The sequence below is a fragment of the Labrus bergylta genome, chromosome 3 (assembly GCF_963930695.1).
Source record: "Labrus bergylta chromosome 3, fLabBer1.1, whole genome shotgun sequence".
NCBI classification, from domain to species: domain Eukaryota; kingdom Metazoa; phylum Chordata; class Actinopteri; order Labriformes; family Labridae; genus Labrus; species Labrus bergylta.
The window spans coordinates 22,205,088-22,222,680 of NC_089197.1; the positions used below are offsets into that span (position 1 = coordinate 22,205,088).

At 39.8% G+C, this 17,593-nt stretch overlaps 1 protein-coding gene across 1 annotated transcript in view; it reads right to left on the minus strand.

Annotated features, from left to right (window-relative positions):
- Positions 1 to 35: 35 nt before the first annotated feature.
- The window catches only part of phlpp2 (PH domain and leucine rich repeat protein phosphatase 2), a 36,752-nt gene continuing 19,194 nt past the window's right edge, over positions 36 to 17,593 (minus strand). Inside the window, exons 6-19 of the mRNA XM_029275367.2 lie at positions 15,876 to 16,030; positions 13,039 to 13,185; positions 12,060 to 12,290; positions 10,277 to 10,479; positions 10,093 to 10,153; positions 9,381 to 9,476; positions 8,627 to 8,782; positions 7,469 to 7,669; positions 7,191 to 7,353; positions 6,971 to 7,101; positions 6,601 to 6,714; positions 5,774 to 5,968; positions 5,446 to 5,677; positions 36 to 5,301 (exon numbers count right to left, since the gene is read on the minus strand). Coding sequence (XP_029131200.1) covers positions 4,015 to 5,301; positions 5,446 to 5,677; positions 5,774 to 5,968; positions 6,601 to 6,714; positions 6,971 to 7,101; positions 7,191 to 7,353; positions 7,469 to 7,669; positions 8,627 to 8,782; positions 9,381 to 9,476; positions 10,093 to 10,153; positions 10,277 to 10,479; positions 12,060 to 12,290; positions 13,039 to 13,185; positions 15,876 to 16,030 — 3,372 coding nt within the window. The 3' untranslated portion in view covers positions 36 to 4,014. The remainder of the gene's footprint in view (positions 5,302 to 5,445; positions 5,678 to 5,773; positions 5,969 to 6,600; positions 6,715 to 6,970; positions 7,102 to 7,190; positions 7,354 to 7,468; positions 7,670 to 8,626; positions 8,783 to 9,380; positions 9,477 to 10,092; positions 10,154 to 10,276; positions 10,480 to 12,059; positions 12,291 to 13,038; positions 13,186 to 15,875; positions 16,031 to 17,593) is intronic.

Below are 17,593 nucleotides of genomic sequence, written 5' to 3' on the forward strand. Positions count from 1 at the left end.
AAAAGGTGAGCAATATGGACACTGGACCAAATAAATTCACAGTAAAAAGTTTTATTGCTACTTGGCTTTAAGTTAATTAAACAGCTCAACTGCGTAAAAGAAATGATAGCAGCATTTTAAATCAAACAACAACCATCTTCTACACTCAAAGATTACAGGAGTTAATTTCTGTCTGACACACAGCAAAAGTGCTCATCGATAGTTTTTTTCCCCTAAATAATGTTTTTATAATCATGAAACATCGAACACAATTTTAGCAGTAATCTGCACAATCGAATCAAAACCCCCAAATCTTAGACAAGCTCAATTTCATACAAATAAATCACCTTTTGTTTGTACTCGATGCTCCTATTCAATGCAATCCTGGGAGCATGCTTTCAACATTGATACAGTAATGTTAGGAGCAAGACCTTAGATTAAAGTACCATAATGAGTGATCCCTTTCTGTAGAATCCAAACCACTTATAATTCTGTTAGAGTAGAAGGGGAATATACATTTGCATGAAACAATTAAGTACAAAAATAAACATCAGCTTCTTGGCATTAAGAAAAAATATTCAAGCATTTCTAAAAAATAATGTAGAGAAAGGAACTGTGGGATTAAACAATGGCTACTTTGGTCACATGTTAAACAAATGGAACATCTTGGGTCAGTTTCATTCATCACGCAAAAATACAGTCAATCCATTATTCACACAGGCATGCATACACTTACTGTACATGTGCACTTAATTTACACAGAAACACAAACAGTTTGCAATGCAGTTGTACAGGGAGACTTTAAAGATGTGTGCAGAGATGAAATGATCCCTTAAAGTTGCACAAAGGGTACAACAAGCATTATAGAAAGATATGTGAGAATTAAAGGGAATATTTTAAGCCAATCCACCACATCAGCTCCTCCCTCCTCTTGTATCTACACACACAGGTGGCATTATGTACATGTACAGCGATAAGTACGCTGATGGAGCGTTGTTTCAACATACTTCAAATGTATACAAGATGAGAACGCAGGGGGGATTATGGTGTCAACCAGGAGATGCATAGAATAGTGTACAGTCATAGACAAAAAAGGACCAAGGCAGTTTTGAAGAGCACTAAATGAAACAGTGCAATGTAGTCCCAACGTGATTTGACCCGGTGAGCCAAATAAATAAAACTGCAGATGAGCTGAAGGAGGGGAACACTGATTTCACATCATACACACGTCAGTCACTAGTCATTTTCAGACATATATAGAAATAGGGGTTTGTAGCTTAAGGTGAAATGAAGCTTTGATAGACATATATAGATTTATATTTACAGTTGACACTTTGCATATTTGTACGAGTGAATTCTCAACAAAAGTTGTGAACACCACAATTTTGTAAAACCTAAAGGAAAGTTCCATTTCCCCTCTCAACAGTTCCAACTTTTTCGAGTGCTAGCCGACATAATTCACAATCATAATCTGTCTTACAGTTTTTCTTTCTCTTCCTGCAGCAGGTGAGCCTGCAGCACCAATCCATGTTGGTCACCATCAGACAAGAGGCCTGACACCATGTGCAGGCTCTGATACTGGAGGTTTGGCCACAGTCTGACCCACAGAGAGTCCAGGTGTTTGGCATTTTAGACACTGCACAGTCTGATAAATAAAGTGACTGGAAACAAATTCAAAACAAACAGACTCATAAAATACAATTTCCCATTTCTAACTCAGAAAAAAAAAAAACTGCAAGTTTTAGTTGAAAATAGTGTCTAATTCTGAACAAGCAGAATACCAATGCTTCAATGTGGATCAAAGCAATGCCTATCTTATACTATTGTTTTAATTACACATCATTATTACAGGGAGTATTTAAAAAAGCCTTAGGTATGCCAGATGGTTAGGGGTCAATATTAGTTCATATACATTATGGATAACAAAAAGTTAAGAAAGAGTTACTCTAGTGTATTGTGTAAGAATACATATGGATGTGTGTTATGCTGTTTGAGGTATTGATGATAAATATATTCATATCGGTTAAGGTCTTTTATAAAATTCAGATGTAACTGGCAGCAAAAATAAAATCCTTATCATCTCTGTTGGCAAAGTATTCTAAGACAAGAGGTGATATGTTGGGTTGAGGACACTCAGGGAAAGTACGTTGATAAATCTCTTTTATATTAAATCAAATTTACATCACTCTGAATATTACTATCTCTCTCTGTAAAAAGTGCTTTTAACAGTGTTTTTTTTTTTTTTTTTTTCAAAAGACAAAAACTTGCAAAAGGCAACAAAAAGTTCAGACTCATATGTTAAGGCTTTGTCACTGAGGTTGTCCCTCATTTGTGTGGAGCAAAGAAAGCATAGAGGGGCCATTTGAAAGAAAATACACCACCCAATTCCTCAGTCACAAAAAGCAAATCACAAATGGGATACAAAAAGGGCTTCTCCTTTCAAATATACCAAGTTTGGTTACTTTAAGGCTAAAGGGGAAAACTGAAAGGTCCAGCTATGTGGCAGAATACCAGATAACAAATATCAGAAATGCACAGGAAATATACATCAAATGATGATCAACTTTGGCCTTTTAAAAACCACAACAGAACCAGTTTCAGGGGCTGTATGATATGCACTGACACTACAAATAATAACAGAGTGTTAGAAAAATTGCCACAAGAAACATCTAAACACAAAACAGATTGTAAGCCGATGATACCAATATCTTAAGGACTGTATGACTTAGTGGAAGGAAATGCAACCCGCTGAACCAGAGTTATTAATTCAGCACCTTTTACTGCTGCCTCACTTCACTTAATAATCTGTAGATTAATAATAATAATAAATTATGGCAAGACATAATGTGTTTCTATGTCACAAATTTTTGTGTGCACTTAGAACTGTAGGCTGTGCCCCGAATCTTTGTGATGCTTTGTGATCAATTAACTGATTAATGATTTCCAAATCACCAGTCTACTGTCCAGTGACAATAAAACAGACTAAATTTGAGAAACAACAGGATAATCTGTGCAGTGCATGATCGAACAGTATTCTCAAACACTATAAATTCAAATAAAAGTTGAAGGATTTTTGAATTCTGCAATACCTCTGCTCTGTATAGTTGAAAAACGAATAGTTTTTTGTTTGTTTTTTACATCTATTGAAAATTAATTTCTCTAAATAGCAACACTTCTCAATCCTGATGTCAGCAGTTTAAGCACCCTACTTCAGCTGGCTGCTAATTGTAAGTGTGTACCACATTTTCTAGAATTTATGTATTTCATATAGAAGTTTATCTTTATATTGTTTGGGAATGTAAAAAAAAAAATCCAACCATACCAATTCTGGATATATAAATGCCACAATTCTGTCTTCATCTTCTCTTAACTTTGTGCCTATCAAGCAATTAAACATTTTAATTTCCTTTTCAAGCCACAGTAATAGGGAGAAGCAGAAGCTGTGTTGGCACTGGTCCGTCTAAGACATCACCCCTCCTTCATATCTTACAAGCAAGCTAACATCTCCTAACACAGCCTTGATGTGGGAGAGCTCTCAGCTGAGTTGTCTCCAGTAGGCACTTTTTCAGGTTTCAGTCACAGGGCTTCCTTCGAGGACTTAAGAGACCACAGAGCCCCCGCAAAGAAGATCCTACCTCACTGAACAAAACCATTCCACTGCCTCTAGATTACTTTCTATCCAAGTGTAGGGAAATGTTGCTTACATGTTTAAACACACAAATGTATCCCATTTCAATTCAGGCTTGATTTGATCTATTATTGCCAGAAATTCATGGTTCACAAAACATCCTGTTATGTGAACCAGGATCTTTGTTTCTCATTTTTGCCTACTCACACTCAGCACATAAACCCTATGTTACCCACATTCGTTGTGCAACATGACATGGTGACTTTCAAGGTCTCACAGGTTTGTCTTGCCTCCACAAATGGCAACTTGAGTCGGATTATCCAACATGTATGAGAAAACTCATCTTCTCCAGAATGGCATGATCAGAGTTGCAGCAATACACAACTGTGCTGTGCCCCGCACCCCCTCTAGAGGGCAGTATCATATACTTCCTGCTGTAGGATGGGGACTGGGCCTGGACCTGGGACAATGTTGTGGGCAAATGCAGGGGGATGTGGGTGATCCCACACTGTGTCCTTAAATGCCGGGGGCAAAGAAGGTAAAGGGGGGGCTGAGACTAGAGTGGTCTGGCTTCTGAGCTGCTCTCTGACCTCCTGCTCCAGACCGGGAGGCAAAATAAGCTGGTCCTCAGGGTCCTGCTGTGCTGGAGCAGTGAAGTACCCAGACTTCTTCTTAGGAGCCTCAAGGGCCACCTCAATGAGATTATGGCTGTCCTCAGGGGCAACAACAGAGCCATTGGACAGCTTCTTCCCAAACAGGCTGGATGTGGAAGGAGACTTCTTGAGGTCAGCAATCTCTCTTCCACATACAGCCAGCAGACAGCCATTTGTTGCTGAGACCACCACGCTGTTCTGTCTGCACATTTTGCCATTGGGATAGTCAGAGCCTCGCTTTTCAAGGTCAAAGTCTTTGGGGCTGTCAGAGGCTGACCGCAGTTGGAAAGCACAGCAGTGAATGTCTACCTCCACTTCTAACTTGCTGCCATTGGAAATAACACCCTCAAGAGGAGCTTCATCATCACTGTCCAGGCCGTTGTCAGACTGGTTACTGAAAGTAGCGGAGGAGGGCTGCCGCTGGAATAGGCCTGGATGGGTTCCTGTCCCTGGCGCGCCTAGCACCATGATCCCACATAGTGTGGTAGCAGGATGCAAGCTACAGCGTCTTTCTGGTCGAGCTACATGCCCAGAGGATGGGTGTTCGTCTGAGGCAGTGGATCCTGCCTCGCTGCCAACCTCTGAGGCTGATGTCTCACTGTTGAACTCTGAAACAGCACCACTGCTGCATGAAAGGGTGGCTGGGTCACTTGGACCTGGGGTCACAGTAACAGGCACAGGGGCAAGGATATGTGGGGGAACTCGTGGATCAGTTGAGGAGGCAGGTGGCTCACAGGTGCAGCTGTCTTCACTTATATGCAGGGACACCACCACAGCCTCAATGTTGTCCTTGCAGCCATAACTCTGGGCGAGAGAACACAGTTTCTTGGCAGCAGCACGAGGATCCCGCACATCCTGCACAGTGCACACAGCCTCCTGGAAAGAAACACGTTCAAACAGCGCTCGATTCCCCAGGATCAAGAACTCATCCTGGGAACAGAGAGGCTCAGTGTGGACCCAAGGCTTTGGGAGCACCCAGGGAGAGAGATAAGAGCAGCCCAGTAGGCGAGAGCAGCATGTCACTCCACTCACTTTGTTATCCTACAAAAAAACAAGCCATTAGGATTGTAGATCAACTTAAAAAGAAATACACCTGTGCATATTAAGCTGTACATTTACACTGAACAAAAAGTTCTTTAAATTGTTCAGATTATAAAAAACGTGCATTAGGAATAAGTGAATTACCTCTGTAATAATGGCTTTACTGAGTTTAACTCTTTCCATCTCTTCTCTGCAGCTCTCCAAACTGTAAACCTTAGAGAGAGGAACAGGCCGGCCATCTCTGCACAACACTGCCTGGCATGTTCCCACATTTGCCACAGTGAGGCTGAAGCAGCCTCCTGGATCTGAAGGCTCATGGTGAATATAACACAGCAAGGCAGAAGAACCAAGTTTCTGGCCAGCCATACCGAGTTTCCTGTTTAAAAAAAATACACGCAAGAAGCTGCCGAAAACTCTTCTGGGAAGCAATTTTAATACAACAAAAAATAAATAAACAAACAAAATGTTTTACCTGTGTGAAGTGAGGAAAGTGTTGCACATATAGACACTGTCAACACTGGAATGCTGCAGTTCCTCACACAGCACATCTCCCATGGTGCACTGCAGCAACCGAGGCACTTCCTCATTGCGGTCTCCATCAAAGATCCCATAACATGCTTCCACTCCGTCTCCAAAACGGTCGACAGCCAACACAGACACACACAACCTGTACACAACGCATGAACAGATGACTCAGCAGCTCTTATACAAAACTCATACATACTTCAGCATGCAACACGCCAACTCCAGGTCAAGGGAAACGGTGGGGGTGACAGCTGATGAAAGACACTGCTGTATTGCCCCCTGTGGTGGCTGTGACCCTGGAGGAGCGGACAGGCTTGCAGGGCTCTTATTGGTGCACATAATGTTGTTAGATGCACTAAATCCAATAGAATAATTTGTCTCCACTGCCAGTTTACCTCTTTAAGAAGAACCACTGACTGCTTGGACACCAGTGCTAGGCGACTCCCAATGATTCAAATATTGACAAAGTGGCAGACTTCTGCTCTGTGCTTTACAGCATCATCAAAACAGACAGATATATTATATACAGACTGCAGCAAATCAAGGGTTAAAGAGTGATTGTATACCTGACAGCAAAGCACACAGGAAAAAGATGAATAAAACATACAGACTGGAAAGTGTGCCTGAGGGAAAGCACTAAATGAAGACTGTACTTAATCTAAAGCTACTGTGGTAGCAGTATAGAAGCACTCATGTAGAATGTAAGACAATTTGGATAGATTATGTTTTCAGAACACAACAATAACAGACACACAGACACAGAGAAGAACTCACTTGTTTCTTTGGCCACTCATTTCAGAGTAACCATGGTTCCATGGAGTGGAGGCACTCAGTGAGTCTCCTGGTGTTGTCGTGGATTTCTGGTCTAATTTCAAGGTGGTGATGTGACTATCAGAGGAGTAGAAAATGGTAGAAAAATGTTATTTACATACAATAAGTACACACACATATATAATGAATCATTTTCTGCCACCTCTGGACATACAGCTTCATCATATTCTTATATTTATCATCTATGAGAATGACTTCCTATTGCTCCAGTATGCATTCAGACAACTAGAATCTGAAGCCAGGGTGCCTATATTTGACCTTTCACAAAGACAGCTGCCTATGACTAAACAGTTCTGGATGTTCTGTGACTCACCTGAATACATTTAGGGTTTTGTGTTCCAGCATCAGGCTGCTGTTTCCTGTCAGGTCCAGCTCCTGCAGAGTGGCGGGCAGTGATTCAGGGAGCTGGATCTCAGTCAGCTCGTTACAGCTCAGATCTACAAGCTATAAATGCACAAAGCACACACAAGCTGAAGCAGGTAGAGCATAATCACACAAACAGGCTTGGTAAATAAAACAAGGAAACGTCTGACCTTGATCTCAGGCAGGTTGAGGATCTCTGGGAAGACAGTGATGTGGTTGGAGTGTGCTATGAGGGTGTGCAGTCTCTTACAGCTGGACACAGTGGAGGGGATGGTCTTCAGCTTATTGCCACTCAGATTGAGCTCCTCCAGCATTTCCATTTTGCTGAGCTTACTGAAGACACACAGGTAGAATAATTACTGGTACATCATCAACAGGACAATGAAAAAAGATAACATTTGTAAAGGACATAACAATACGTAAGTGAAAATGACAGGGGTACACACACCTGGCAGGAAAGGAGAACAACTGGTTGTAGGCGATGTGCAGGATCCGCAGGTTCTGGTGTCCAACCAACAGAGCACTGCAGTTCTCATTCAGGTTGTTCCTTGTCAGGTAGAGCTCCTGGAGGGTGCTGAGGCTTTCCTCTGACTGGCTGCTGGGAGGAATCATTGCCAGGACGTTGGCCGACACATTTAAATACTTTAAGCTGTGAGAGAAGACAAATAAATAGAAGATATGCAATAGTTTGAAAAAGTCTATGCAGTGATCTGCCCAACAAGTCATAGCCAGCATGAAAAACAATGCTTAAAAACAAACAAATCCTCTTTCAGTACATTTGAATTCAGGAAGCTGTACAACAACTTAACAATAATATTAACGGAGTAGTTCCCTGAGTTTGTTCAAACAAAAGTAACAGCAGAATATTGGTATTATCCAATACCAATATTAGTATAACAATATTTCTTATTCTTATTTTCATAGTAACAAGCAGGAAATTATTCACATATTGTTGAACTAATACAGAAAAGGGGGTTAGTATTTTGAGCTTCAATATTTCTTATGCAACTGGTATTATTAAGTCATTTTCTCTGCAAATCATTGTGAAGCTGTTGTTTAAATCAGTCAGAAACTACAAAAGTGATATGACTTCTCTGCAGCACACAAATATCACAAGACTGTTGACATCTCACTGGCCTTTCTTATTTATTCCGTGTCTACACGTTTGAAAATATATTAAACATGTTTAAAAAAAACATGTCTATATGTTCAATAGCCAAAAATCTATAACCAGAAGTTGTTTCCATCAGTCTAGAGTGTATTTTCTCTTAAGAGCTGCGCAGCTCTTGGACAACATATCAGGAAACCCATCGTACACAAAGCAGTCTCTGCCATATCGTCTCAGCATTAGAGAGAGTAAAGTACATTAGAGCATTTGAACTGCTAATGGGTGTTAAGTGATTTACCACACAGGAAATAGGAGGGCAACTGAAGCTCCAGTTACAGTCCGTAGTGCTCCCTTGTTCTTGCCCACAATCCCTACAGTACATACAGTCTATACTTTATCCCCAAAACCAAAGAGACAAGTAGTAGCTTAAATGGTTTTAAGGAAAAACTGAAATGGAAACAGAATTATCAGTAGAGAGAGAGGGATTGAAAGACTCACTTTAAGGCCTTGTAAAACAGACTCTCGGGGAGCTCGGCTAGCTTGTTGTGCTGGAGGTCCAGAACTTCCAGGGGGATGTGGTCAAGTAGGTCAGGCACTCTCTCCAAATGATTGTTCCCTGCCAGCAGCTTTCTTAAACTCAAGCTGTTGAGCAGTCTGTCAGGGGCCAGAAGAGCGTTAGAGACGAGCGAAAAAGAAAAAGAAAAAACCAGACCTACAAAAAGGAAAAGAGCCAAAGAAAATTGTCTGCACATACAGACTTGTCTACTTGTAAGGCTGGAGGGAGGGAATTATTGGGAACTAATCCATTGGTGACCTTTTCAGCTTGGCTGAAACAGACCAGCACAGCAGCATCCAATTCTGTCCTGAACCCATCACCCAAGTCATGAGCAGGTATAGTGGATGGAGGAACATTAATTCATTTGCAGAAGTTCTTCTGATGTCTTACTGAAGTGCAAAAAAAATACCTGTGTAATGTTTAGAGGGTTGGAAGTGAAAGATGGAATAATAAGTGCTAAAGTAATGCCAATTTTTCCCCAGTTGTAACTGTTTGACAGTGACACTGTCTTTCACAAAGTGACTGATGTGTTATATTCTTTCCCTGTATAAATCAATTAAAACAGTATGAAAGTGTGTAATGTAACACCTGCACTTCTTATTCAGGACAGCATAGCATTCTGTCAGTTGCATTAAAATGGCATTTAAAGTTTCAGAGCAAGTGACAAAAAATAGAAAAAAAAAAAAGGTCAATAACCTTGAAGGAAGCTCGAATAGGAGGTTTTGTGTGACGTCCAGCATCTCAATTTTTCTACAGTCACACACCCAATCCGGAAGGTACTCCAAAAGGTTCCTGTCTCAACACACACACAGTCACACACATAGAATGACACACATAAACACTCAAACTGAGCAGAGCTGACATTAACCTGCAGGGTAATCTAAGAATGCAAATGTAGATATGCACTTTAATAAATAAATATTGTGCAATAGAGGTATATTTTAAACACATAACAGCTTATATAACCTCTGACACAGTGTAACAATTACTGCTCATGATTAGCCCCACATCCATCACATTTTGTACATAGATATGTATCAGTCAAAGGTTTGTGAACATATGTTAAGTCTCAAATCTTCTAATGATGCAGGCTGAAAGGCAAAGAAAAATTCAAATAGCCAGAAGTAAATCTTCAATTCTACCAAAAAGACAAAAATGATATAGAGCACACTTTGAGAAGAAAAAAAAGAAAAAAAAGATTTTTTTTATCTTCTGAACAATTGAATTTCACAGAATGTAATTTGTTAGCCATTTTTGTATCCAAATTAATTTACACCTCCAGATAGAACCGTGCCCATAAATGAACATTAAGACAAATGTGCTGATGCTATTTTTAGATTATGACAGCCTCTGTTATAAAATCTGGGACCACACAGACAATGGACACTCCTTCCCAGCCAGAACTCACTGTGATAGGTCCATGTGTGTCAGCTGGTTGGGGACTGGATAGATGTTGACTGTTGTGAGGCCTGTGGGTAGATAAAAGCAGCAATAAGCAGAACGTTTCACAAGGGAGAAGGGTCTGAACATACATACAGACTAACAGTCAGTGAGGCAGTAACAGCAGCTAGTTGATGCTCTATTTGACTCACGGTTGCTGCTGGCATTAAGCATGCGCAGAGTGAAGCCGCTGAGTGTGAGTGTCCCCAGCTGGTTTCGTTGACAGTGCAGAGTCTCCAGGTTGCAGATGGAGCTCAGGTCTAGAGAGTCCAAGCAGTTGTCCCGCAAGTCCAGCTGTGTCACCTGGCTCACTGCCTCTGTATTCTCAGCTTTTACACAGCGCAGCCCATTCAATCTATGTTTAAAAGGGAGGACAAGAGATGAATATCACTGGTTAGTCCAGGGATCTTCGGGAACTGAGAAATATGTCTTAGATGAAGCTTTAATATGACATTAAATACATACTCAATGCAGTGAAGGATTCTAATTTCATATTTGATAAGAAAGATGAATTGCAGTAGTTGAGTATACAAAATATGACGTGCAAAATTAGCACATTCATTCTTCAATACTGTAAATTCGACAAAATATATAATAGCACTACATTTGTTTCCTCCTCCCTTTTTTCTGGAAAATACACTTAAGACGAACCCAGAAGATGTTCATCTTCTTAAGTTATGCTTAAACATTTTAACAGGCAAGTGCAAAAATATTCAAATTCTTTGGGACAACCATTTTGAATAGAAAATAAGAAAGAATAAACCACATTTTCAAAACTCACACATACCACTCAATAAAAGTTTCATTAGAAATCTAACACAAAGAGGTGCTGGTTTAGCTCAGTTGCTGAAGCAGGCCCCCAATGTACAAAGGCAACAGTCCTCTTCGCACTGGTTGCAAAATCGACTCCCGATCTTGATGCTATTCGGTGCATTTCATCCCCTACTCTCTCTACCCATATTTCCTGTCTCTCTCAAGATGTCCTATTTCATAAAGGCATAAAAAGCCCTCAGAAAATCATCTAAAAAAACCAAAAAACTAATACGAATCTTACATCCAAGATATTGTGTTTGTCTGAAGATACATTGGGGACCCGCCTTAGTTTCTCCCCTAACTTTAATAGGAACAACTTCTCCATATTTAGTAACCTACTTTGAAAAACAACCAGAAGTTGGATAAAAAGTGCAAAGGAATTGGAGGTCATGACTGCACACTGACACTGCACTGAGATCCAGACTCCTTTAATCCCATCTATCCTGCTAATAAACTACAACTTCTCTTTCCTGAGAGCAGCAAGCCCACTAATCCACCACAGACGCACCTTCCTCTTAAAAAAAGTCTGCCATTGCCAAACCAAAACTTAACTACCTTAGACTACTGGCTAGGATAATCTTTAACACTATTTACTGGTTTGATCCTCAGACTGGTTTGAATTTATCTGAGATGAGCTTTCTGTTCCTTTGAAGTAAGACACCCAGCCCCCAACTGTTCCTGTGTAGCTGCTGAGTGTAGTGCTGTAGTTCTAGACCGCTTCCAGGTGTGAACAAAGATGTGAAGCAGGGCAATGCAGAGAAAAAAACGTTGTGCTAAGCAAACCTGGCATCTATTAATAAATGTTTAATAAAAAGGTAAAGACTAGAGGAGTGGGGAAGGAAGAGGAAATGGCTGTTGTTCTTAAACTCGTGTTTGCGTCAGGATATTTGTTTTTGTCAATGCCAGAGGAAAAACACTAAAAAGAAAAACTTTATAGATAGGTGGCATTGCAGCGTTATTCTCTTGTGCCCTCTTAGTCACTGGATGACTGACAGTGTTTGTAGGCGTCTCTTTACATTACATATTGTATTTTTCATATTGATCGACAGAGGAAGAAAAGCAGAAAGGGACTGAGGAATTGTAGAGGCTGAGAGCTGTTTATCCCCCTGGCTGGCCTCTTACCGGAGGTCGATGTTTTTCAGGTGGCTCATTTTGGCCAGAGTACACAAATCTAGACACTCCACTCTGTTCCCAGCCATGGCCAGCTTGTCCACTGCACTCAATCTCTCCAGCACAGCAGAGATGTGAGAGAAGTTGTTGAAAGAAAGCCCAAGGCCATTGAGTTGGTTCAGGCCACCCAGCTCTTCAGGCAGGGAGCTGAGGTGGTTTCCATCCAAAGACAGCGTCTGCAGGCTACATAATGGAGAGGAGGAAATAAGTCATTATTTGCTTTCTTTAACTTGATGAGTGGTAAAATATCAGCTTGAGTCTTTTTGTAGGGCCTTGTTTACCAAGCAGCATCCTCCAATAAGCTCAACAGATGAAAACTGCCAGATTTAGCTTCTTGACCTAATTTGATACAATATAATATATATTCTTTAATAATTTCACTGACTTCAAGCTTTTATCAACTTTTATTATGTGTACATGTGGCCTAAAAGTTCAAGCCACAATATTTCTGAGTAAATAATAAGCAAAGAATTTAGTATAATGAAAAATGGAAAACAAGTTAATAAGACAGACAACCTCATATAACAATCAATAAATCGATGTCCTTCTGTGGTGTATAGACAGATTTGGTTTGGAAATAATCACGAAATAAATATTTGCCTATTTGGCAAATTTTTGAACATATTTGTACATGTAGGGGAGAAAACATGAATGTGTATTTTGGGGTGTTATCAATTGTTATGTGTTTTTTTTTCATACTTTTGAATAATTTCAAAGGTAACCTTGATTATAACTTGTGCATTAACCTGGGGGTTGTATTTGGGATACATTCTTCTGATACTACTTTTACCTTTTTATGTACTGCTTCAACTGCTTATGTACCTACATAATACATTTTGTTTTGGTTTAACATGGTAATCATTGCTTATGTGATCCTGAACTGTGTTTAATTAAAGGCTAGGTAGAGTAAGTGTGGGTCACTGTGTCACACCTCTGAAGGTTGCCTATCTGCACAGGGATGATGTCGAGACTATTACAGGCGAGGTTGAGTTCAGTCAGGGTGAGGATCTCGCACACACATTCAGGAAACAAACCCAGACGGTTGTGAGACAAGTTCAGGCTCTTCAGCTGAGAAAACCTTTAGAGGGAGAGAGAGAGAGAGAGAGAGAACAGCATGGAAGTCAATCCTGTCTTTCAGCCCAAGCAGATCCAAATATTTTCTCCAGCCACAACTCACTAAGTCACAGCCTCTATAGCCGTATTTTCCCAAGAGCTTGCCAGAAACTTTTATTTTAATTTTAATGAAGGGTGAGTGTTAATTACAACCGCAAAATCAGAGAAATTATGAAAGCATAAACAAACATGTCTTACAGTGTTTTCATTATTTTATTTAAATTAAAGTTAAATTGGCTTTAGTTTGAACCTCTTTGGGAAATTAAACCCTCTCTTTTAAATGGAAGCAGGGCTTTACAAAGCTCTCTAAGTGCTACCAACAGAGGAGCTTAGATTTCTGTTTGTAAAAAAATGTACGTCTTCCTCCAACTGCCTGTCAAAGTGAGACACCTGTGTGAAAGATAAAGACTTCACATCATATACAGAATGTCAGCATATTTGTGCAGTACGTCTATTCTTTTGTCTCTTGAAAAAGAAATAAACACATGTTTTTTGTCTCAGTTCCATAAAGTAAAAAAAAAATACTTCTGATTGAATTATTAATTTGTATCAGATCGAATCAAATCGCAATGAATCGTTCTATAGTCAAAGAATCGCCCCTGACTCGGATTATAGCCCTAAAACATCAAATCATCTTATAAAGGAGAGATGCACACCTCTAATAGTCACAAACAATATTAGGTTGAGAAAATAAGTGAAAATACATAAATAGCCAAGAAGACGTACTGCCACCAGCATATCAGCTGACCAACTGCTGTTGTCTATGCACTGTCAAGTCTACAGAGCTATTTGTTTGGTCTCAGGGGAATAAGTAGACATTAAGTGTGAATACAAAGAAGATGCATGTTGAACTAGCAACTGAGGCTGAACACAGATTGTTGAAATCCATGGTGAACACTAAAGAAATGAGGTGCTTTAGATTCATTCCCCCCAAGTGAACTGTGGGAGTAGTGTGCTGTTTGTTATGTGGGCTTGCACCATGTTATTAGGTTGGCTATGAAGGCATCTGGAAACAGTCAGTCAGTGGCTGGGAAGCCAAAAAAGGGCAGCCTTCATATTGAAAAAGTATTTAGAATCTCCCTATAAGTGCCTTAGTACAACCAGAGGATGGTGTTACTGAATGGCCAGTCAAACAGTACACACTTGCAAGACACTCACAGTAATTGTTCACCGTCTTTTTAGTGAGTAGCAGCAAGGCAACTTAACGTATCAGGTTTTAACATAGGACTCACACACAGATACAGAAAACAGAAAACCAATGGACTTTGTTTAAATAAGATCAGTTTCAGTTTGACAAAAACTAAAGTCCTGTCCTGCTTCATGGATGATACTAGGACCCTCTTTGTTTTTAAATATCTTGCAAGAATATGTGATAAGCAAGAAGCAAATACTTACATTAAGAGCAAAGAGTTGAAGATTGACAGCTGAGTAGCTGGAGAACTTGTGACTATAATTGTGGAGGTTCTATTTGAGCAACATGCTGAGGTTTTAATGCAGCGCTCTAATACCGGTAGATTAAAAGCTTGCATGAGAAATGATCATATGAAACGGTGTACATAACAGATAGTTAACAAGATTGATAGCAACCAAAAGTTGTGTGTGATTAGCAGCTACATGGACAACTTTCATTTGCTGACAAGCAGAAGGTCTCCCAGAGTGTTTGCTGAAGCCAGCAAAAAAAAGCTGTGAAAAAGCAAAGGAACCGCTTTTAATGCACTTAGACTCAGAACATGGAGAGGAGGATTCAGACTAATGTAGTTATAAATACAGTTTTTATGTTTTGTTAGTTTTTTTTAAATAAGGCCCTGCGGATCTATTCAGTTTCGAGAAAAGGCTGTTACGTCAGATCACCTGCATGCACTTTTACCTGTCGTCTCGTTCAGCCACAATTTGAATGTTTGAAGTTTGAAGAGGGTCATTTATTACATGCTAATTGAAAAAGGTCTGTAAGGTCCAAACTTATTAAGTTAACTTAAATATCGACAAGGAAAAAGAAAACTTTTTGCAAGATGGATTTATTTATTAATACAAGCCTAATAAGTAGCTTGGGTAAGATGACTTTCTGTATCCAGTAAAGCTACCATGAGCTCCTTGTTTCACTAGAACAAGTCGTTATAAACCAATCTCCTTGAGTAACTCATCACTCCATCTGGAATTTTAAACACTTTGAAACACTACTCCTACCTATGTCCAATCATAAATAAACCGGCATAATTTGGAAAATACCATGATATACCGATATGTGTTTTTTATGAAGCCACCCAGCACTATGCTATCAAGCATATATATTTTAACTGCTTAATTGACCTTTGAAACAAGTGAAAAGGTGGAAAAGTTACATATTGTTGCTTTAAAAAGCTAAGACCAAAGGTTAGCCTTTATTAGCCGTGCACGTCTTCTTAAATACACTTCATGTCTAAATAAAGTCCCTGAAGAACTTTTATGTCAATCTGATCTTATACAGCCATGGAATTGGTTTCACCTGACGCTTGAAACATGGCACAATGTAATTAATGCAGTCTTTGTTGGACTAAAAGTATATTTCAATGAAATGACACTTTCTGTCACAGGACCACAGCTACACAAAAACCTTAAACATCCATCTGTTAGCAAATGTTTGTGAAGGGAGTCTTCAGGTTAAGGATGTGTTATTACCTGGGGAGGTTGAGCAGGCCTCCAGGTCCCTGAAGGCTCATGAAGTTGTGCCGCAGGTTGAGGTGAGTGATATCCTGACAGTAAAATAGATACTCAGGTACTGCTTCCAGGCTGTAGCAGGACAAGTCCACCAGGCAGATTGTTTGAGACACCACCTATATTTAAACCCAGACACATACACATGAATACATACATACAGTACACACACACACACACACACACACACACACACACACACACACACACACACACACACACACACACACACACACACACACACACACACACACACACACACACACACACACACACACACACACACACACACAACACACACACACAAACACACAAAGAGTCAAATGGAATAGGGTTAATCTGTTAGTATGTAATAGGGAGGTTTCTGAATTGGGGCTAGACGTAAACTCTGAGACAATTTGGGAAAATGTTTCTGTTTAAAAAAAAAAAAAAATCCAAGACTTATCAGTATATATATGACATTTTGTCACAGAGCATATCTAACTCCAAGAAGCACCAACTGGGATTTTAAAGCATTATAAGTTTCCTTACTGATTAAGGAAGGTGTTTCTGGGAGTTTAATCTATCATAGATATTGACTTCTCTGAGCACTCAGTACCCGATAAAAAATGGGGTAGTCTATTAAATCTGATCCCAAGGGAACCCTGTAGGCTTTAAAAGCTGACATCACTCTGCCACCTCCGACACATACCCAGGCTAAAGGATTGGCATACACTGCTTGAATCATATTAATACATGAATCTCCAAACTTAAATTATTTTGGAACTCTACAAAGATATGGCGATTCAAAAAAAACAAACATCAAATGCCTTTTTTTTCAGCATACACAAACAGCAGGCTTTAAGAGATTTTACCTCAAGCGAGCTATGACAATCAACAGTGGAAGCAACTATATTGTCCTCAAATTATGCAAGCCACCAGCTGCCCTGCCAATATATTACTTCAGACAAACATTGTCCCCGTTTCCAGTTTAGTGGAGATAACCTGACAGGGAAGAATAGTTGTAAGGAATTTAGAAAGTAATGGAGTAATTCTGTACCATAAACCAGTTAAGTCACACCTTAGTTACATGTGTATAAATACATGTACCACTTTATTATTTTGGCCTTTTGTCTTTATTGGATGGGAAAGCTGTAGAGTGAAAGGCAATGCAGGGAAGCGAGAGTAGGGGATGAGATATACTAAACAGTTGCTGACTAGGAGTTGAACAAGCAACTGGTGCCACGAGGACTGTAGCATATATACATACGTAGGACGCCTGCTCTACCAACTGAGATAACCAGCACCCCAGTTTCCCCTTTTTAAAACAAATGCAGTCTTAGCTCTGCAATAAAGCCATTATGACAGTTCACCTGTTGGATCTTTTTTTTAACTGTTTAAATAGGTGACGATGTATCTTAATGGGTTCATTTTGAAGACTGCAGTTTGTGGTGCTTTTAAATAGTTTTCTGCTAAAGTAAGATAGATAACAACATTCTTATTCTCACTCGCAGCTGAACTTACATGATTGTGATGTTTTGTGCTTGTTTGGCACATTTCACATCACACACAAAAATTGTGCAATGTAGTATAATATACTAAATACAGTGCACTTACAGGCTTCTCTAACCCAGTAATCCATACCACTATAGTCCAGAGAAATCCAGGACTTAACATGAATCTGTAACTAATTGGATTTCCTT